This window comes from Mytilus galloprovincialis, chromosome 14 (genome assembly GCF_965363235.1).
Source record: "Mytilus galloprovincialis chromosome 14, xbMytGall1.hap1.1, whole genome shotgun sequence".
Taxonomy (NCBI): domain Eukaryota; kingdom Metazoa; phylum Mollusca; class Bivalvia; order Mytilida; family Mytilidae; genus Mytilus; species Mytilus galloprovincialis.
Window position 1 is genome coordinate 10,926,984 of NC_134851.1, and position 23,972 is coordinate 10,950,955.

Below are 23,972 nucleotides of genomic sequence, written 5' to 3' on the forward strand. Positions count from 1 at the left end.
CATTTGTGTTCGTTTTATAGTGATTAAGATTATAATACACTGTAGACTGCTGTATCCCTATTTTTTACATTCGTACCTATTGTATCGGTTGTCAATATAATGAAATATTATGCGAATGTCATACAATTGATAGGTTAATAGTTATCAAAAGTACCAGGATTATAATTTTATACGCCAGACGCGCGTTTCGTCTACACAAGACTCATCAGTGACGCTCAGATCAAAATAGTTAAAAAGACAGTAATAGAAATCATGTATAAATTTAGATTCATAAAAGTTGATAGAAATGAAATTAAAGGGCGATATTAAACATTATAGTGATATATCACTGTGGAGATTTAAAGAAAACAGAAATCTTTCTCAAGACACTTTCATGAAAATGTTGTCATTGCTCACTATTAACGATTTGATTGCATATACACTTATAATCTTGCCATTGTTGAAGATTATTTAACATATATACTATTAAATGAGAAGACCCAACTTTGTGTCTCGCTTCTCTTCCTTCCACAATAAATTGAGAATTATGACTCTGTGTTCTATAAATACCATGCATAGTCGCATTTGTCATCCTTGCTTATGTTTATTCAGTTTTGGTTATTTTGGGAGGAAAATGAAAATAATGACTTCCGGATATTGTTTCCGTCATCGGACGAACTTTTAAGTTGTTGACAAGACTTCCGTTTAGGGCTGCTTAAGAATTTTCTTAGTACTTGGAGTCAGGACGATTATTTTCACAGTTTTTCGTAACCTTTGATTATACTTATACTTTGAACAAAATAAATTTGGTATTAACAATCCATTCCAAGTTTATCCACGGCGGTCAATGATAAATTAGATAGAGTTTCTCAATATACTCGATGGCAACAGTAAAAATTTTAAATTAACCTTAGAAATACATTTTAATAAAATACATAAATATATAAGTTTAACACTCTGGAAAATGAACTTGTTAGACGTGATAGATCCCTGTTTACTACATTTACCTGTGTCCAAGAAAAGCTAGCAAAACCATGTTTACAAACGTCTTATTTTATTTCTTTAGAAAACTCTTTTTTTCGAGAAGACAAAGAAAAAAACGATTACTTCTTGTGTAGTTTACCTCGATTTCAATATTGATGCTTGTCATTTAGCAACTGATAAAAAAATGGAAGCAGCACTAATTGATATTGTTGAGAACGTTTATAAAAAATCAAAATACAGAGGAAAAGAAGGCGAAATCAAAGCAACAGTTATGCCTTTGGAATTCGGTAACTATAGATATCAAAATCATTACGCTTTTTACTTACTTATAACATGAATAGGGTAACTGCTAATTTCAACAACATTTGAAATAGAAATGAGCAAGAAAACGAATATCCACAATCCTGTGTAACTCTAGCCTCAAGTGCACGATAAGCCATTTATATGAAAATGAATTGACAACGCCATGGCTAAAAACGAAAAAAGACAAGACAAACAATACCTTTACATAGTAAGTAAAATCCACAGTAATAGAACTATAATGTTGAAAAGTTTCAAAAAATGCAGCAATTAATTCAGTCTTTTTAAATGTCAAATGTCAAATAAAAGTAAAGTATTTGCACTCTACTATTGATGAATTAAACAAGAGAATATGTCACATCGTATAGTTATCTAAAACTATACTTACATGTGGTAACTGGCGACTTATAATTAGAGGTTGACCAATTCAAGTAGTATCCACATCAGATGCATTGCCGTTATGTTAATGCATATTAAAATTTAACTGCCGTCAATCAAATCAGTCAATTCAGCACTGTTTTAATTGTGTTAAATGCTGTTGCAGCCAGATTATTTTATAAAAATGCACATGAATATCCACAATTATATCCTTGTAAATCCAGCAAATGACAAACCTGTTCTTGATTATCTTCTGATAATACTGCAAGGTGAACGAGAGTGTTTTTTCGTTTTCCTTTTCCTGTGACATTATATGAAAACCCTAACCTCATTCATCCGGATACATGAACAACGCCAAAGTGTGGTATACAATATGTAGGACAGACAGGACGGAAATTTTTAAACGAACATATAAACATCTATACCGCTTCCGAATCCCTAAGAAATTCAAAGTATAATTTATCAATATTTAGGTAAGTACAACCCCAATATTAAATTTATTAGATTTCAACTGATCGAAACGAACCAGTAACAACAAGAGCAATCGCATAAACAATTTGAAGAATCCGGTAAAATTATCGAACTGTATTGGATTTAACGACTTCAAACAACGTATCCCCTGGGTCTAAATGACAATATACTTGGACAAGGGAACATATCTACAACTTCTATTATTATCATGAATTTTATGGATAAAAGACAACGAAATAATAGGTCTCATGGCAAACGTACCAATCGAAATCAACGAATTAAACATCGTATAAATTATACACTTGGTAATCTCCTATCTTTATTTAAAAACAATGGTAGACATCAATTAGTATGTAAACTTGGTCAAATACCCATTAGTAAATAACACGAGATTTTCAAGGAGTGTGTCATCATTTTTTCTGCAGACCACTATGAATATTCGCGTATAATTACAGTCATGTTTTTGCAGGGGATCTCAATATCGTCCAGGACAGAGAGGTTATAAACTTTTTTGAAAAAAAGGACCAAAATATCGTCCTCCATCTAAAATAGATGGGAAAAAGTATCGTCAAATCCCCAAAGATGCTCCTCGTTTTGTAAAAAATGGTGTAAACGGGAAAAATCTGAAAAAAATCTCTTGATTCTTATTTAAATAAATGTTTGAATGTTGTAGATAAAATACTTAGTATCACAATTTTTAAATAATTAAGAAGTAATAATAGAGTACATAATACGCCTTTTTCAAAAATAAGAAATAAACTTCAAGAATTTTAAAAGCGATTTGTGTTTGTATCGGCCGACAAAGCAGCCAACAATGTGGTGGTGGTATGCCGTAAATACTACACAAACGTTCTTAAGAATGAAATTTTAAATTCATCTACATTCAAGTCTATGCGCTCCACAGAAAGGCATATAGTAAACACACATATCATAACTACATCAAAGCTTAAGGCTTCTTCTAGTAAGTCTTCTACAACTAATCTTTCTGTGATTTTAACAAATTCCCTTACTTCTATCAAAGAGCTTATCATATGTTATTGTAATAAAATATATGAACATAGTGAAATTAACTATTTTTGGAGTGTAAAAAAATCTTTGGATGTTTTAGATAAATTACGTGCTTTTGATGGTCCTTTTGTTTCTGTTGACAGGTTTGATTTTTTTTACTCTTTACACTACACTTCCACACTATCTTATCAAACAAAAGTTTTTTAATTTAATAAAATGATCGTTTGGTAAATCGGAATACAAATATACTGCTGCAACTCAGTTAAAACCTTGTACTCTAATTAGAAAGGTAAATATGATAGATATACTTACTGGAGGTGTGATGAGATGATTGAAGCTTTTAGTTTTCCTAGATTATATCTATGTACGTTTCGGAAACAAACTTATCGACAGGTTGTAGGTATCTCTATGGTCACTCATTGCGCTACTTTCAAAGCAAACTTGTTTTTGTCAGTAAAAAAACGTCGAAATTGGATTTAGTTGATATATTCAACAACACTAACTATTATCTTGATTATATATTTTCACTAAATAGTCAATAGTTTTCTAAATATACTGCTGAAATTTAATCATAGGAACTTAATTTTGATAAATCAAATTCAAATGGTTATAACTGTCTTTTCCTAGTTTTAGATATATCGATTTTAAACGGGAATATTTACACTACAATTTACGACAAAAGGGACGATTTTTCGTTCCCTATTAATAATTTTCTATTCTAAGCTGGTGTATTCCTTTGTCACCACCTTACGTGTTAGTGATAGTGACAATGTTTTGCAAAAAAAAGGACGGCGTTATAAGACATTTGTTAGAAACAATTAGAGCAAAGAAGCCAAATAGTTTAATCGCACATTCATACAAATTGGTAATGTTTGTTCTATTAACAATCATAACTTTACTGAATGGGTTCCATTAATATATCCTCCGGACTAGAAATTACACAAGTAACAGACACAACTTCTTCCGCCTTATTGTTGGCTTTTTATCTCCAATTTGACATAAGTGTCGTCTCAGTACCCGAATCTTTGACTTACGCGATGAGTTTAAATATAATCATAAATTTTACTCAGCTTCGTATCAATATACAAACTTCAACTGCATATTGTTTATACATTTCCCAACTCACTAGGTATTCAAATACGAGTTCACACAACGGGGATGAACGTGCCAATTCTCCTTCACCGAAAGTTCTTTAGTTAGTTATTGAGCATCAACAAAGAAACATAGTAGATTTTACCGCGTTATGAACACGTACTTCTTTACAAATTCACTATTGATTACAAAACATTCTTTTGCGTCTTTGTTATATATGTAAGACTCAGAACCGCTATTGTACGCCGAACTGCGATGGTCACACTGAAGTGCGATTGTTCACGCTGAAGTGCGTTGGTTAACACGCCGATGTGCGTTGGTGTGTACGATGATGTGCGATGGTCTAAAAGAGGGACAGTCAAACTCATAAATCGAAAATAAACTGACAACGCCATGGCTAAAAATGAAAAAGACCAGCTGTAAATTAATAAATAAATTGAAGATTTTTATTAACCCTGTGTCTCGCCTGATAATTCTGCTGTCAGTGTAAAAGCGTAATGTTGACTGACTGTCCATGTCAATTAACCGGTACACTTAACGAGAGGAACATGTTTTTCTGTAGATGCTTGTATCTTGATCTTAAAGAATAACTCCTATACAAGTTTAATAATAATTCATTGAGGTTTACAAATTTATCATGGCAAAACAGTTTAATTCTGTTATATTTAATGCATTGAAAAAAACTTATATAGAAATACAGAATTGTAGTATGATTGCCAATAAGACTACTCTCAACCACATACCGACATAGAGTTAGAGGTGAACCCTTATTTGAGTCTCATTTAGATTAAGATTAAAAGTTGAAATTCGAGTTATTTAATATGAGTTCTATTTTTTTAATCGCAGGTAAAGGACTTTTGCTCAAGCTTCCGGAAAGTGGGTTCAAGGGTAGGTATGCGTACAAAAGATAATTTAACAGCATACAAAACACAACATAGAAAGTTAGATGTGATGCGATAGCCAATCAGAAAATTATCCACCATAATTTAAATACAGTGGATGCAAGCAATCATAGGCAACCGAACAACCTTCAACACACTGTATAGTCGACCACAAAAGACCACCACGTGAAAATATGAAGCAATTCAAACTAGAAAACTAACGATCTTATTTATAGCTAAACAATCTACGAAAAACAAATATGACACACATGAATCATCGACAACCATTGAACTACGGGCTCCTGAATTGGTGCGGGCATATAAAAAAGTGCACGCGAATGAGTTTAACATGGTTGTAAGCTCTAAACCCTAACCTAACCTAGTGTATAATAGCACAGATTAAGAAGAACATGTAAAGACAGTTTTGATTGGCCCAACTCAATAGATCAGTATGACTGGGTAACATAAATTCGGGTGCTTCGGAAGAGTAGACGGATTCTGCTCATTTGAGGCACCCGTCGTGTTATTTGTGAAAAATACAAGCCCAGCGATTTGGTTTATTTGATAGTTTACACATGTTACATTCAGGAAAAGATGACGGGGTTGTGGTTACTGCAACTGGAAGCTATCAGTCGTCACCTGTGAAACAGATATTTCAAAAAGTTTTTGTTTAATTTGTACGTGGTATATCGGAAACTACAATTAATGAAAACATAAATTTGATATTCATATGTTCAAATGAACATACACGCTAAAAACAAAACGGGGAAATTCTTATTTTACAGTTTTAAAGAATTCATAATTTGTTGTTTAGTCCCCCCTCCCCCATTTCTCTTTAACTTTAGTGCGAGCTGATTTAAAGTGTCTTATTTTTTGAAAATACAGTACAAGTCTTTTGATTTGTGTCGTACCTGCGACAGTGAGATACAACAAACGTGTATGCGATCGTCGGTAGTATCGTCGGCATCGTCATCATATAGATTGTTGGGGTTCTAGTTTAAATTGATTTTATATTTTTCATTTCGAGACCTTTTTAAGCTTCCTATGTGAGATGAATTTTGCTCATTCTTAAAGACCATACAGTCAAACCTATATATATATTAACTTCTACGTCATTTGGTATGTGGAAAGTAATATCACAAAAATACTGAACTTAGAGGGAAATCAATTCGGACAGTCTATAATCACATGGCAAACTCATATAACAAAACACATAAAAAACGAATGGACAAGAATGTAGAGATTTATTTCCCAGAGGGTATCACAAGCCCAGTAGTCAGCACTTTTTGTGCTGACGTGAATTATCATTGATATTGTTATATTTATCAATTAACTGTTGACAAAATTTAGAATTTTTGAAATACTAAGACTTTTAACCTCAACCATAGATTACCTTAGCTGTATTTGGCAACACTTTTAGGAATTTGGGATCTCAATGCTCTTCAACTTCGTACTTTATTTGGCTTTCCTTTTGTTTGGATTCGAGCGTCACTGATGAGTCTTTTGAAGACCTAACGCGCGTCTAGCGTATATATATAATTTAGTCCTGGTATCTATGATGAGTTTATTTACAACCACTGGGTCGATGCTAATGCTGGTGGAGATTTATTTCCCAGAGGGTATCACAAGCCAAGTAGTCAGCACTTTTTGTGCTGACATGAATTATCCTTGATATTGTTATATTTATAAATTAATTGTTTATAATATTTAGATTTTTTTGAAATAATAAGGCTTTTCTACCTCAGGCATAGATTACCTTAGCTGTATTTAATAACACTTTTAGGAATTTTGGATCTCAGTGCTCTTCAACTTCCTACTTTATTTGGGTAGACGAAACGCTCGTCTGGCGTATATATAAAATTTAGTCCTGTTATCTATGATGAGTTCATTTACAACCACTGGGTCGATGCACTGCTGGTGGATATTTATTTGCCAGAGGGTATCACAAGCCCAGTAGTCAGCACTTTTTGTGCTGACATGAATTATCATTGATATTGTTAGATTTAAAAATTAACTGTTTACACAATTTTGAATTTTTGAAATACTTAGGCTTTTCTACCTAAAGCATATATTACCTTAGCTGTATTTAATAACACTTTTAGGAAATTTGGATCTTAATGCTCTTCAACTTCGTACTTTATTTGGCTTATTTTTATTTATTTTGTTTTTTACTTTTTTGTATTCGAGCGTCACTGATGAGTCTTTTGTAGACAAAACGCGCGTCTGGCGTATATATAAAATTTAGTCCTGGTATCTATGATGAGTTTATTTACAACCACTGGGTCGATGCCACTGCTGGTGGAGATTTATTTTCCCCGAGGGTATCACAAGCCCAGTTGACAGCACTTTTTTGTGCTGACATGAATTACTATAATTGATATTGTTATATTTATAAATTAACTGTTTACAAAATTTAGAATTTTTTGAAATACTAAGGCTTTTCTACCTCAGGCATAGATTACCTTAGCTGTATTTGGCAACACTTTTAGGAATTTAGAATCTCGATGCTCTTCAACTTCGTACTTTATTCGGCTATATTTTTTTTTTTTTTTTTTACTTTTTTTTGGTTTCGAGCGTCACTGGTGCGTCTTTTGTAGACCAAATGCTCGTCTGGCGTATATATAAAATTTAGTCCTGGTATCTATGATGAGTTTATTTACAACCACTGGGTCGATGCAACTACTGGTGGAGATTTATTTCCCAGAGGGTATCACAAGCCCAGTAGTCAGCTGTGCTGACATGAATTATCATTGATATTGTTATATTTATAAATTAACTGTTAACAAAATTTTGAATTTTTTGAAATACTAAAGCTTTTTTACCTCAGGCATAGATTACTTTAGCTTTATTTGGCAGCAATTATAGGAATTTTGGATCTCAATGCTCTTCAACTTCGTAATTCATTTGGCTCTCTTTTTTTTCTTTTTTTTTTTTGATTATTTGGATTCGAGCGTCATTGAGTCTTTTGTAGACGAAACGCGCGTCTGGCGTTCGGATTATTTATTGAAAGAACATCATCAATATATCTGAAAGTGAAATTAAATAGTCTGGTTTCTTTGATCTTCTTGTTTTTGACAAGTATCTGGAGGAACTCAGATTCATAAGAAAATAAGAAGAGGTCATCAAGAAGAGGCGCACAGTTTGTTCCCATAGGAATGCCGACAATTTGTTGGAGAAGTCTACCTCCAAACTCAACAAATATGTTGTCGATAAGGAACTCCAGCATACTGACCACTTGTTCTTCTGTGTAGCATGTTTTACCTTTTTGTTTGTCACTATTAACGAAATATGCCCTATGAAATCCCAAAGTAATAAATTTAGAGCGTATGCTCCCATATCTATGTTGAAAGGCATTGTGGATTATTTCTTTTAGGCGATTTTTCAATTTCACATGGGGAATGGTCGTTTACTTGGTTGAAAAATCAAAAGTGTTGATAGAACTAATTTCAGAAAAAGACCGAGATTTAAAATTGTCTAGAAGTTCTTTAGAATTTTAAAAAATCCACATATGGTTAATACCTCTACGCGAGTAAACAGTTTCACAGTATTTCTGAAGACCCTCTTTCATTGCGGATAGAATTTTAGTCAATCTAATTGACAATTCTTTAGTGGAACATGAAGATTCGCCAGCAATATACCGTTGTTTGTACGGAATTTTATGAAGCTTTGGCATCCAATATAAACAAGGTAAGTCCTCCGATTTGGTGTTCAATGTAATGTTTATTGAAGCCATGAAGGACTTATGATTAGCTAAAATCTCATCCTTGCCAAATGATATGTCTTTGTATGTGGGATTACCTGAGTGCTCCTTTTTACCCAATTCTTTTACAAGACATTCGTAGTAAAATAATTTACATACAAAGACAATATTATTTGAAGCTTTGTCCGTAGGAACAACAACATACTTATCATGAAGAGATGATAGACATTGCATGGCCTCTTTGTCTCTGAAAACGGACTTTGGTCGATCGTTCACACAGTTTTTCAACTTCTGAATGCGACGTTTCATCAGAGACCTGATAGTTTTAACCCATTCTGACAAAGTGTCCGGTTCAACTTCTTCTAGCTTAGCCCATGCTCTGGCGTAGTCTTTAATGGAATCCAGAATTATTTTGAAGTTATGGTTCCAATTGATGTGTTTGGGTACTCTAAACATAGGACCATGAGAAATCACCTTTCGGAGATTTTCATGTTGAATTATGTTTAGATCCCCAGTTACAAAATGACCAGAGGGGCTGTAATTATAAGGCAAGTGAGAACCGTCCCATGTCGGAGGGTTTTTTATGTATTGTTCTAAGTCAAGGTCCTGCAATGCTTGTTTTTAGTTAAATATTTAAGGTACAATGGTTTTAATGTAACTGTAGGATATAATAGGAACAGACTGATTTTGAAAGGTTCCGATCTTACTGGTTTTTAAAGACGGAAAAGAGCTACATCCCAAATAATACTGACTAGTCTGTATATTGCAGAAAATGTATTTGTGCCTCCTTTGTCAAGTGCATAATATCTCAAACGTTTTAGAAAATTAACCGGCAGTGAAAAGAGAATAGTTCTCATGTAACCCTAGTGGATGATGAAGATGTGAAAGAAGGTCATCAAAACTCCCAGAGGGTGATCTAGATTTGGAAGACTTTTTTACATTATGCTGATAATAATGTTTTTACCCATGACAACGTTGCTGTCGTAAGGTAGTATTAAATAAACTCATTACATTAACATCACTGCAGGCAGGATTTGACAAATGTCCTACTCCTTTAATACTAACATTGCAACCATATGGCATTGCAGTCCCTAATTCACTTAGCCAGAAACTTTCTCTATCTTTGAGGAAAGGAATACTTAGTACAGGGCTATTTGTGTGGCGTTAAATTTTCTCAGTGGTGAGTACTTTCATAGATAAAGAATGATCATGGTCCGGTTGATTAAAATGGTTATAAACAACCCTAAAATGAGGATCTTTATTATCAGACCGGTGTTGATTCATTCTTTTACGCAAAGATGGACGAGTTTCACCAACAAAAAGTAGTCCACACAATGTACATTCCATTCCGTACACGACATTGCCCGTGGAACAGTCCAGAGGCTCAATAGATTTAGTATAATATGTTTTAGATGTTAAATTACTAGTAAAACAAGTGAAACTGTGAGCTTCTGCTCACTGAAAAAACCCCTGTCCAAATGTGTTCGGTAAACAGGAAGTTGTCGGGTGATGAATCTGAAAACGCATCACACGGTATAGCTGACAAATATCAAGGCTGAAACCAAATATCAGAAATCCTGGTAGTGCAGTTCCTGAGAAAAATGTGACGAAAAACGGACTGACTGACAGACTGACGGACTGACGGACTGATGGACTGATGGACTGACGGACTGACGGAAGGACAGACAGAGGTAAAACAGTATACCCCCCTTTTTTTCAAAGCGGGGGTATAATCAGGAGTCGTGATTTACATATCACATTTCTTACACGTGCTCCTTTTTTCTTTTTTATGTTTACAAGAAGAAATGATAGGTGTTGATTCACTTGTAGCAGGTGTCTTTAAACAGTCGAAAATATGGATATTTCGACTTAAACATTGAATTTAAGTTACCTTTTGACATAGAGTTCGAGTACCCCTTATTTGAGTCTCAATCAGATTAAGATTAAGAGTTGAAATTCAAGTTATCTAATATGAGTTCTATTTTTCATTGATCGCAAATCAAGGGCTTTTACTCAAGCTTCCGAAAAGAGGGTTCAGGTGTAGGTATGCGTACAGAAATTTTACAGCATACAAAACACAACATAGAAAGTTAGATGTGATGTGATTGCCAATCAGAAAATTATCCACCATAATTTAAATACAGTGGATGCAAGCAATCATAGGCAACCGAACAACCTTCAACACACTGTATAGTCGACCACAAAAGACCACCACGTGAAAATATGAAGCAATTCAAACGAGAAAATTAACGATCTAACTAATAGATAAACCATCTACGAAAAACAAATATGACACACATGAATCATCGACAACCATTGAAGTACAGACTCCTAACTTGGGGCGGGCATATAAAGAAAGTGCACGCCGATGAGTTTAACATGGTTGTAATTGCTAAACCCTAACCTAACCTAGTGTATAATAGCACAGATTTAGAAGAACATGTAAAAAAAGTTTAGATTGGCCCAACTTTATAGATCAGTAGGACTGGGTAACATAAATTCATCAGCCTGATCTCGGGTGCTTCGGAAGGGTAGCCGGATTCTGCGCAGTTGTGGCACCCGTCGTGTTATTCGTGAAAATACAAGCCCAGCGATTTGGTTTTATTTGATAGTTTACATTCAGGAAAAGATGAAAACATACACGCCAAAAAAAACCACGGGGGAATTCTTATTTTATAGAATTGATGCTTTGTCGCTTAGTCCCCCCTCACCCCCATTTTTCTTTAACTTTAGTGCGAGCTGATTCAAAGTGTCTCATTTTTTGAAAATATAGTACAAGTCTTTTGATTTGTGTCGTACCTGTGACAGTGAGATACAACAAACGTATATGCCGACGTCGGTAGTATCGTCGGCGTCTTCATCATATAGGTTGTTGGTGTTCTAGTTGAAATTGATTTAATAATTTCCATTTCGAGATCTTGTTAAGCTAACTATGTGATATGAATTTTGCTCATTCTTAAAGACTATACAGTCAAACATATATATTAGCTTCTACGACATTTGGTATGTGGTTGAGAGTTTTTTCATTGACAATCATATCACATTTTTTTCATTTCTATTTAAGTGGGTTTTTTTGCATTGAATATTACCGAATTTAACTATTTTGGCATAATAAATTTGTAAACCTCCGTGAATTGTTATAAAACTTGTACGGGAATTATTCCTCATGACTTAGATAAAGCAGTGTTTCTTGGTATTATTTACGAACTTATTATTAAACTGCTTCAATTTGAGAACACAGTAAAAATCGGCAAGTGGTTTTGGGATATTCCCCTTATGTCCGAATTACTGTAAATGATTAAGTACTTAATGTTGTCTGTCGTTCCCATTTTCCATACCAAATAATTATGAACGATAATTTGAACTTTAATTTGAACTTGCACTTTAACTTAATGGATAGCGGTACTCATCCAAAGCGCATTACACAAACGAAATATGAAAATCGGTCAAAAAATGGTCACGTGGTTTTACCTCATAGAAGTAATAGGATAACCACATCAACGAATGAGAAGATCACATCAAATACTGAGACAAACACATCATGTAGTGTAAAATCGTCAAATTTGTAACATCATTACGTAATGTTAGAGCCATACAAAGAATTGACAAATCATCCTTACGAAATAACAAAACTGCGTCATGTAATGGATAACTACATTACGTTATGTCACATACACATCAAGTAATGTTAAAAAAAACATTGTCTAATTACATAACCACATTAAATAATGGTGAAACCACATCGAGTAATGACAGAACCGTTCTATGTAATGACATAACTGTATCCAGTCAATACGAAACCATATCATGTAATATCGAAATATTATATGTTATGACTATTCCTTATTGAGTTATATCAAAACATCATTACGTAATGTTAAAATCATATTATGTAAAGACAAACCATCATCAAATCATAATAAAACAACATAACGTAATATCAGAGTTCCACATAAGACAGCTGTGGCGTTCCATTGTATATACGCAAAATAGATTTGTCAAGATTGCGTGTTTTCCTACAAAGTAGGTTAAAAGAATAACTGCAGACCAATATCACCTTTTTTCATCACCCATGGTTTGATCTGACATATTTTTGTAACCCCCACATTTAATGCTCAAACCTGTTCGAGATCGGAATCGTTCGTTTCATTCTTTTTCCAATCGTTTGTACGTTTTTAAACCTTCATCTAAAAAATCGTATGCTCCTGTCTATGTAAATATAAGATGTGGTATGAGTGCTAATGAGACAACTTTCCATCAAAGTCACAATTTGTAAAAGTCAACCATTTTAGGTCAAAATACTGTACTCAACACGGAGCCATTAAATCTAATAACGTAGTATTTGAAAACGTCAGTTTGTCCAAACGTAGTTCAAAACAATCGCACTAAGGACCATCGCTCTTTGGCGTAAGCCATCGGACTTCATCGTGACCATCGCACTTCAGCGTCCCCATCGTACGTCCGAGTCCGTCAGATATATTTGTATTTGTTTCAGTTATGTTGTAGGTCTACAATGTATGTTTTAAAAAAGTTGTATTCTGGATCTCAAATATTATCAGATTTACTCTTTGTAAATATTATGGAACTATAAATAATTGTCATACAATTGCGAGGTTAAGATAGTTAATAATCCAGGTTTACCCATCATTCACTCGATATGCTGTTTTAAAAGAATCACCGGAATGGAGATCCTCATTTCGCTACTGTAAACAAAATAGAAGGCTTTATATATGGATCAATATTGTAGATGATTTAAGATATTGGGAGCTTATTATGTTTACCTCTCCTGTAATGGCAACCACCATGTATTTTTTAAAGTCCGGAGAAAACAACAAAATACTCAATGAATATGTAATAGAAATACTTAAACGATTGCAAAAATCAAAAACAAACAATCGTCTAGAGGTTTTAGTTAGTTCAAAGACATTTATTACGTAATTTTCAATCTTGGTATTGTGACATAGTTTCATCGCTTCATCGTTGATATTTTGTTTACCTGTTACATCATACATGTACATGTCAATTATAAAGGTAACATTGAAATTGACACACAATATACTGATATCATCATGGCAAGCCCTTCAAATAAAAAAATGGAAGATCTGAAAACTCTTATTTTGGCAGTAGACTCAAAAGGAAATAAATTTAATGAGCCATTAGATACAATTGAAAATAAATTTTCAAATCTAGTGCAGAAGGTTAAACAGGATGTAACACAAGTAAAGTTAGATGTCTCAAAAACAAGTCAAACAATAAAAGAATTAAGGCAAGATCACAATTAGTTACAAAGAGGGGTTGAGGCTAGGGAACTCAATTTGCAATATCTAGAGTTAGAGAAGTTAGAGTCAATGAGGCAGACTTTTGAGACTGACCTGAAAAATTTAATGGAAAAGCAGTTACTTCTTGAAAACACGACCGCAGATATAATGGTTTAGTGTATGACATGCCTGAAAAGATTCATGAAAACATCTGTAAAAGTATTTGATGACCTGATGATAAATTATTTGAAAATAGAAAAACCTTAAGTAGATAGCTTCCAATTTGCAAATGCTCATAGATCACCAGCTAGGCAGAATTCAGGAGAGAAAAAACGACCAAATCCCATTATAACTAGATTTATACATATTACCGAGAACTATTCTTATCAAATGGGTCACATTTAGCCGGAAAGAATATCTGCATTGTAGATGATCTGCCTCCATGCATGAAAGAAGTCCAAAATGAACTTGCAAAAGTTGCATACAAGATAAGGTCAGATGAAAAACTAAAACACGCAATCGTCACTTAGGAGTCACTGTGATACTTGAAACACGCACAAGCTCAAGAGACCAGTGGCATATGAGCAAGCAATTCCGTTGTTGCTAACTTGCATAGAACCTTCAAATATTCCATCACATACTGTTATCACTATTGATAAGTTTGCTGACTTTGCTTCAGAAATCTGCCTTTTGTCTCCAGTAAAATACAAATACTATGCATGCCTACTTGTACATATATCTACAATTTCTGATGTATTTATTATTTCTTTTATACATTTTAGAACACAATGAGTGTAAGTATATGTGTGTTGAATTGTTCTTACATATACTTCTATGTGCCTTTAGTTTATGAGCTGGCATTTGTTAATTATCATGCAAATAAGCAATGGATACAATTCTAAAACTATCAACTCCCATTAAAATAATCAAAAATACAGAATATCTCTCTCATATTACTTTTTTAAAATAAATAGTTAACTATTAATGAATCAAGAAAAATAATTTGAAGAAAGACAAACTGAAAAGGCAATCAGTTCTCTTTTTCAGACAACTTTCTAAATATGCATTTATATATCTATTTTTCATGTGGATATTTAACCACGGGCAGACAGGTTTAAAATGTATTAATTGATAAATTACTTTTGAGATAATAGTGATAGTTTAGGGTTGAACCCAAGTTGTACTTATTGGCTGCAGCCATTTTATTTTATTTGCTTTTGGCTTGGAATGCTTACATTGTTACTGTTGAAAGATGTTTGCAATTGCTTGTTTCATTTTTATGGAAGTGCATGCTACAGTACTACCTGTGACATTATCTTATTCATGGTGGCCATAAAAGTTATGTCCACCATGGTGGCCCTATATGTCCATCATTATACCCCCTGTTGCTTAATTAATACACAAGGTATTAATCAAAAACTAGTCAAGGGTAAAGGGAAATCTTGACTGCATTGAAGTGTTAAAATTATATAACTTACAGGTCATGTGTCTCAGGTAAAATATACATGTATGTGTTTGTGAAATTTAATTACTGTGATTATGACACGAAAATTCAAAAATAAAATTAAATAATATAACTAATTGAATAAATAGCTGATTTTTTTTTAATTCGACTCATGAATATTTGTTTTGACATTTTACCTTTTTAATAAATTTAAGTTATTTTTTACATGTACTTTAAGGTAAGTGAAGAATAAATGAATATCATCTTCTAATATAATGCAAACTTTCCTAATGCCTGCCTTTTTCTATTGAAAACTTGTTTCTCAAATTAATTTTCTTAAATCAAAATGATTTATACTTAAATCATAGTAGATATATACTTATCTGCATTCAATACTGTTTTACAAATGTTAAAGATTGACTTTAGAACTTATTCTAAATAAAATTTAGGCAATTCCTTATTTCTCTATTGAATAAATATATTCAAAATATTCATTAATTCAACAAAATTTGATAATATTTGTATTGTCATATAAACATATGGTATTTAGTTTGTGACAAAAAAAAAACAAACAAAAAAAACAAACAAATATAATGCAAAGAATTAACAATTATATAAGAAATTAAAACACATGGATATTTTTAGGTTTCTGCCCTCAGTTCTAATAATGACTATTTTATAAGGGAGCCAATATGTAATAAAGATTTAGCATTTCTTTCACTTTTTGTTCTTGGGTAAGAGACAATATTATTAGAAGGTGAACAATTTTCAAATAGATTATCTCAAGTTGTTTTGTTAATTTTACAATTAAGGAAGGAGTGGTCTTCATTGTCCAACAAGTGGCACAGTTTATCTTTTCAAGGAATTTTATATTGTCCACTATTTTCTGTTTCTAAAATTTTATGACCACTAACTCTCTATGTGACACATTTGAGTATACAGTTTTTACCAAAGTTTTTAATTCTTGAATCTATTTAATAAATTTGTATAAATCTATACAACTATAAATCTATTTTCTAAATGTTCTTATATTTTTCTCTAAATTGATTTTTCATCAAGGGTTTTAAAGTCTTAATTCATTCAAGTCCCTGAAATTGTTAACTTTATCTAAAAGGCCTGAGTTTAGGGAAATATTTGCAAATGTATACTTAGAATATGTATCATCATGGTCATACCAGTCCAGCACTTCCAACAATATAAATGTACATAGAAAAAAATGCTATAATTAATAGACCATAAAAGTGAACCATCTATATAAGTGTATTTTGTCAAATTTTGGCTTTTAACTGACAGATATTAGCCAAACTGAAGATGTCATATTTAATTAGTTCAAATTTGTTTCAAAAAGGCAAAGCAAGACAGTTTTTTTCTTTAAATATTTTTTTGGACATAAGTCTCTTCAACATGTCAATTATGTTAACTCCTGATTTAAGATTTAAAAAAAAAAGATAGACAAAAATAGTTTTTTCCTATTAAAAACGTATATTGAACGATATTTGTAGTTTTCCTGAATAATAATCGATGTTATAAAAATTTATTATAAGAGGATTGATATTGTCTGATCATTTTATTTTGTTAAGAAACAGGCTTGCTAAAAATTACTTCCTTCATGGTTTCTCTAAAAATATCATTTGCTTGATTATTAGTTATTATTAGTGATAATTCATTAAATAATGCAAATGAACAATTAAATACAATGAACATCATGTACATTAATTTTTTTTTTACTTTAAAAAAAAAATTAATTAAAGTCTGTTGTCTCTCAAATGCTAGTCAATAACTTTATCTTTGACATTTTTGTCTTTTTGCTTCTCAAGATTCTTACTAAGAAGACATTAAAAGAATAAGACACAAAATCATACAAAAATGAATAAAAACAAATAAAAAAAGTAATTTGAATAAATTCAAAAGACAGAAAAATCAAAAATAATATTTAATTAACAAAGACTAAAACAATGTCTTATTCTACATTTTCCAAAAAAGGTGAAATGTCAATTTTGAAAGAAACCTAAGTTACCTGTACAGGTAAATTTTAAAGAAACATACAAGTTGAAAACTTCAACCCTGATTGATTACAACAGGTAACATTATTAGATAAAACATCAACCTATGTATTATGACCCCAATAAATGGCCAACATCTCAAGATTGAATACCCCAATAAATGGCCACCATTGGATGTTGACCATGCAAGAGGGTGGACATAATTAAGAGAATGTCACAGGCTGTACTGTACTTTATGCTAAATTGATTTTTTGTGTTGCTTTTTTCATTGGTTGGTTATTATTTTTTTATAAAGTACATTTTGTACATGTAGTTTGCATCCTCCTTATAATTAACCAGCATACATGACATATATAAGGAAAACATTTAAAAGTGTCAAAATATGTGTCCATTTTATAGTTATGAGACCAATGTCTTTCTTTGGACAATAGCGAAAAAATGAAATACAAATAATGCCCTAGGAACTACTCCAGTAATTTTATAACATTCAAAATAAGACTTTGAAAATAACCATAAAATTACTATACTGACTAAAACATATATGGTTTGCAATCTTACAATTAAAGGGAGATACTATTTTGTATTATCTCTTTTTGATTATTAAAATTTAGTTTGAGTTAGTTTTTTTCTCCATTAACCGATTTCTTTGGAAACAGGTAATCCAAAATTTGTTTTTATTTATAAAAATCAGAAAACATAATATGACAATCATGATTGTTGTTACTCTTGCTTTTTTATTTATTTCAATTCTGATGATGACATTATCAAATCCATATCTGGTCATGTTGGCTGATCAATCAACATTCTAAATCATAAAGTCACATCGAACTTCAAAAGCCATCCATGTGAACAACGAAGTTCCTTTTCAAGTAAACGTGCAACTGAAGGTCATGGATAAATGTATATCTTAAGTTTTTCCCACTTCCAAATGCAAACCAAAGCTCGTCTGTCCCTATATCATGGAATAACGAAACAGCAATTACAGCAACATCAGTATCGAATGTTGGAGTCATGACTCAGTCAAGTCTGTGTATCACTGCATCAGACACATCTTGATTCTAGTATAAGCCTCTGCATGTAAACATGAGGCTAAACTTGAAACACCATCATGTGCTGGATAACACAGAATATCCTGAGCATTTGTTGCTACAACTACCTTTTCCTCAAAATCTTTTGAGCAAACTCCTAAATAAAAAATAAAAAGTTCTTTCTTAATTTCGTCATCTCTCAGAAAACTTTGCCAATTTTGAGAATTTGTTTTACCCTGGATTCGTCTATGTATTCCCTTTTCCCTAAATGTAACTCCTGTTTCTTGTAGCAGCCGTCAAACTACCGGAATTGTCTATGTACGTATCCGAGACTACATCCACTGTTGTTACAGTTTCAAGGTGTTTCATAACGAGTATGCTGATATGGTAGTATGCCCTTACCTTAAAAAAAACCGTGAAACAGTTACAAGAGTGGATGAAGTATTGGATGCTTATGGAAGTTGTAGAAATTCATGTTCAGGATATTCTATCTTAACCACCACGTGATGTATTTCAAGTTAAGCCCCATATGCACATTAAAAGGCAGACACTAGAATCATGGTGCATTCGTCTGATGCAGTGAAACACGAATTCAAACGAGTCATTATTCGAACAGTCGTTACTGAAGATGCTGTCATTACTGTTTCGCTATTCCGTGGCATAGGTGTAGACGAACTTTGGATTGTATTTAGGAGTGGTAAAAGCTTTGGATAAATATCAATGACCTTTCAAATACACAAGCGATGAGTGATCACATACACATATTGTGATCCATGTATATTTTTTTTTTGGATGGAGAGTTGTCTCATTGGCACTCACACCACATCTTCCTATATCTATTTAATGGTTGTGATACGGTTCTCTGGTTGCTTGAAAAAAGGGGAAAAAGACTGCGTGGGAGACATTGATAGCATTTGAAAACGTGACTTTAACATAGAGAATGATAATTGATCCGCCTAAATCACCGGTGTTTACTGTAAGATCGCACAAACTTATCAGATGGGGTTAGCATGGTTAACAAGAAATAACTATCTACGCAAAAGGGAAGGATAACTGAGGCTATTTCTTCAACTTAGTATAGTCCTTTCCAGCATGCAAAACGTACAGCATACTGAGACACGTGTTTAGGGAAGAGCTTGAAATTAGCTTTTGTGTTACCCAGTCCAGGCGCAAATGGATAAGAAGGGACATAGAGTATAACTTTTTAAAAAAGCTAATTCTGAGGCCTCATCATTTTGTCAGAAGCTTGTACATTTTGGATGTTAGAAAGGTTGCCACGGTTTTAGTTAATGTGGAAAATCAAGTGTCCCGTGCCCTGCCTCGTGTGCATGTGGTGGTGACTGAGAATTAACTTTTTTTGGCGCAAAATAGTGTTAATTCTTAAAATGTTTTAGTACTTACGTGATTTTATTTTCTTTTAATCAATCTATCCAAAACTCTTAATCGAAGAAATGGATTGAGGACCATCTTTGACATTTACGCCATATTGTTTTTTTTTTTGTTAACTTTGTATTTAAATATAAAAAATAAAAAAAAAAAACATTTTCTTCACATTTTAAAAAAAAGTTGAATATTAAAATAAAATAATGATATTTCTATGTCCGCCATTTTGAATATTACCGGGGAAAAGGGTTTTAAAGACATATGTCTTATATACTGATCCATAAGTAGCATCAAAGAAAGGTTCCTGCACAATTTAATGATAGTAGCAATACGTCAAAACACATTTAAATCACCCTCCTTAAAAAATAAGCTTATTTTAGTACAATGTCTGCCATGTTGGATTTTACCCGCAGAAGGATTTTTAAAGACATCTATTCTATATAATATATCCAAAAGTAGTTCATAACCAAGGTTTTTACCAAATATTATTATAGCAGCATCATGAAAAACCCTTTCCATACACTAGCCTCTAATATAGGGCTGATTTAAGTATGATGTCCGTCATTTTGGACTTTACCGGAAGTGAGACATTTTTTCAAATGCCTCCCTATCTGAAATAAAAGAGTAATAATTGGGGAAGGTCTATTCCAAATGTCATGCTTATAGCAGGGTGTGCACAATTTTTCACAAAGCTGCCGTACTAATAGTTCTACTCTTTAAAATAAGTGATTTCAATATTGGGAAAGGTTTGTGGAAATTTGATAATAGTTTATTGTATGCTATAGAATATGTTAAATTTGTTACAGAAAAAATAAAACAATTAAAAGATCAATTTGCAACTTTAGTATACAATAGAGACCCACTAGACCAGATTGATTGCTTAGATATTCAATTCACAATATTTAATCAGCTGTTCTTAAAAATTTTGGACCTTCTATTAAACATTGGATCACTATTTTTTATACCAAAATTCAGTCTGCAGTAACTTAAAATTGCCATCTCTTAGATTTTTTTTAGATTCAGAGGGGCTACCGACAAGGGGATCCCCTATCACCTTATATATTTTTACTATGTGCAGAAATTGTTGGTATACTTATACCAAATAATGACAAAGTTAAAGGAATCACTATAGATGACTCAGAGTATCTAATCTCACAATATGCTGATGATACCTCTCTTATACTTGATGGATCACCTGAATCTTCGGATGCATCTCTCCGTACTCTAGATAAATATGCAGATTTATCAGTTCTTAATATAAACTTAGATAAGATCAAGGTTGTTTGGATTGGGAAGAAAAGGTTTAGCCAAGAAACTATGTGTGCTAAGTGGGGATTGGAGTGGGGTTCCAGCAGATTTACACTTCTTGTGATGAATTTCTCAGTGGATATTAGTTAAATTGAAAATTTATACTATTACCCCAGGTTAAAGAAATCGAAAAAAATTATAAACAACATGGACTAATTAAATACTCTCACCAATTGGAAAAATAACAGTGATAAAAACATTTATAATATCAAAATTAAACCAGCTGTTCCTGTACATACCTAGTCCAAATACAGAAAGCTTAAACATTTTACAGAAAAGATATTTTCCTTTATCTGGGATAACAAACCAGATAAAGTCAATAGAGACACCTTATCCAAACCACACCGTTTAAGAGGACTAAAACCACAATTTGAAAACTACATCAAAGATCTTAAATTAACTATGATAAGAAGAATTAATAGAAATAATTCAAAACTAGTGAAACTATTCCTCTTTTCAGAAAATTGGAATTTTTGGAAATGCAATGTCTTGGTCCTTATAAAAAGTTAAATAATCCATTTTGGAAAGAAGTATTTGATGCTTGGGAAGATCTTCAAAATGTACAAAATAACTCTCAAATTAACACAGATCTTTATGGAAGAATGATGGATTAAAGATTGGTAACCATTCAGTTTTATTTAAAGATTTGATATAAAAGGGTTTGGCTGACCAATGCTCGAGGATCAATGACTTGTTACAGGAAGGTGGAAATTTTATGACTTTTGATCTCTTCAATAAAGTATACAATACTAAAACTTATTTTCGCCAATAACAAAGTATTTAAAAGAATATCAAATATGTCCAAATGACTTAAAGAGAGAAAAACGGTCCAGTTTTGCCCTCAGCGTAAATTTTTTTTTTAAATCCCAGAAAGGTTAAAAAGAGATGTATAATATTTTGAATGGTAAAAAGTCAAATCCTAAACAAAATGTGAACAAAAATGGTCATTAATTCTCAATGCAAACTTAAATTGGAAAAATATCTATGTATTGCCCTTTTATATTACAAAACAAAATCAAAATTGCAGTGGTTTCAATACAGAATAAAACATGGAATTTTAGACACGAACGAAGTTCTTCTTGATGAGATGCAATTAAAGATACAAATATTTGTAGTTGTGGGTGCGGAGGGGTCGAAACAATGGAACTTATATTCTTGACGTGTCCATATATATAAAAATTATGAGAACTTAACTACTTGATATTTGAGAAGACAGAAATAGAACTAACTTTAAATATTGATTTGGTTTTATTTGGTATTCTAACAGATAAAAATGATACAAGAAACTTTATACTTAATTCAGCTCATTAATAACTTGGTGTTAGATATAAACTAGAATAGGGCACCAGTTTAATATTTATTTGAAATTAAAGAATAAAATAAATCTACAAATTAAGTATGTATCAATTTTATCTACAACAAATACTTTTTATTTCAGTAAAACCATCTAGTGAAAAGGTGCTTACAGTTGACGATGAAATACGAATCGCTTTACTTGGTCAAAAAGGAGCAGGGAAAAGCGAAACTGGAAATACTATTCTTGGGAAAAAGGCATTTTCTACATTTTCAGAAATATCTGTTACCAAGAATTGCCTAGTCGCTGGAGCAGTTCGAGGTGACAAATACATTGTATTGGTAGATACTCCAGGATTTTTTGACACGACATTACCTGTGGATGTAACGAAAAAGGAGATCGCCAAATGTGTCGCCCTTTCTTCACCTGGTATCCATTGTTTTTTAGTTGTTATTGACGCAAGTCGTCGATTTGCAAAAGAAGAAACAGACACAGTAAATCATATTCTTCAAATGTTTGGAGATGACAGCCATCGTTATCTAATTGTTCTTTTCACAAAAATTGATCAGCTGAAAGAGGATATGAGCGAAGAGGAAGCTTTTCGAAAATATCTAAATGACATTCCTGAAGATTTAGAAAAGTTCCTTCAGATGTGCGAAAATAGATGCATATGGTTTAATAACAGAGCTGCTGCAGAACTGAAAGAAGCCCAAGTGGAAAACCTTTTGAAAATGATTGGAAAAATTATAAGCAAAAATGAAGGTAACTACATTCGCAGTACAATCTATGAACAAACGGAGCGTAAAATCAAAGAGGCGATCGAGCAGGCACGCGAGATGGCAATAATAAAAGAAAGAGAGGAAAGAGAAATACTGTTCCAAAAAATCAAAGCTGAAAAGGAAGAGGTCGTCGAACAAATACTAAGGGAGGAAATGAAGAAAGTAGGAAAACAACAAAAAGAAGAAAAAGAGAGACAGGAAGAAGAATTGCGATCAAACATAAGAGATACAACCCAAAGACATGAAAGGTCGTTGTTACGGAGAGTGTATGACTATGTCATCGATTTTTTTTTTTAAATAATGGAAAAGACCCATGATGTACTAACATTGAGCGCAGAACTTCATTGTGTGTTTTCTTTTCGTGACTTCGCGCTACCTTTTTTTTAACATTATTTAAGATATAATCATGCTTTGTTTGAATACATTTGATTATAATCGGTTGTCAAATACGATATGTCGTGTCTAAACCTACTAGCGACATTTTTTTTAAGTTTAAGATCTTTAGATACCAGAATAAATGTATTCAAATCAATTATGTCCTACTCTTGATGTGACCATTTTCACAGATTGGGGATATGTATGACAGTTGATGTAAACATAGCAATCGCTCCTATTGAAATTCATATGATTTTCTCAAGCTTTGTTACCTGGCTTTTTTTTTTTGGGTTAAATTTATTAGATA

At 32.5% G+C, this 23,972-nt stretch overlaps 1 protein-coding gene across 1 annotated transcript; it reads left to right on the plus strand.

The window, feature by feature from the left end:
• Window positions 1–1,148: 1,148 nt before the first annotated feature.
• On the plus strand, window positions 1,149–23,602 carry LOC143059296 (GTPase IMAP family member 9-like). Its single transcript, XM_076232776.1, has 2 exons — window positions 1,149–1,250; window positions 22,656–23,602. The coding sequence occupies exons 1-2, from the start codon at window positions 1,235–1,237 to the stop codon at window positions 23,585–23,587; spliced, it is 948 nt and encodes a 315-aa protein (XP_076088891.1). The 5' UTR covers window positions 1,149–1,234; the 3' UTR covers window positions 23,588–23,602.
• The last annotated feature ends 370 nt before the right edge of the window (window positions 23,603–23,972 follow it).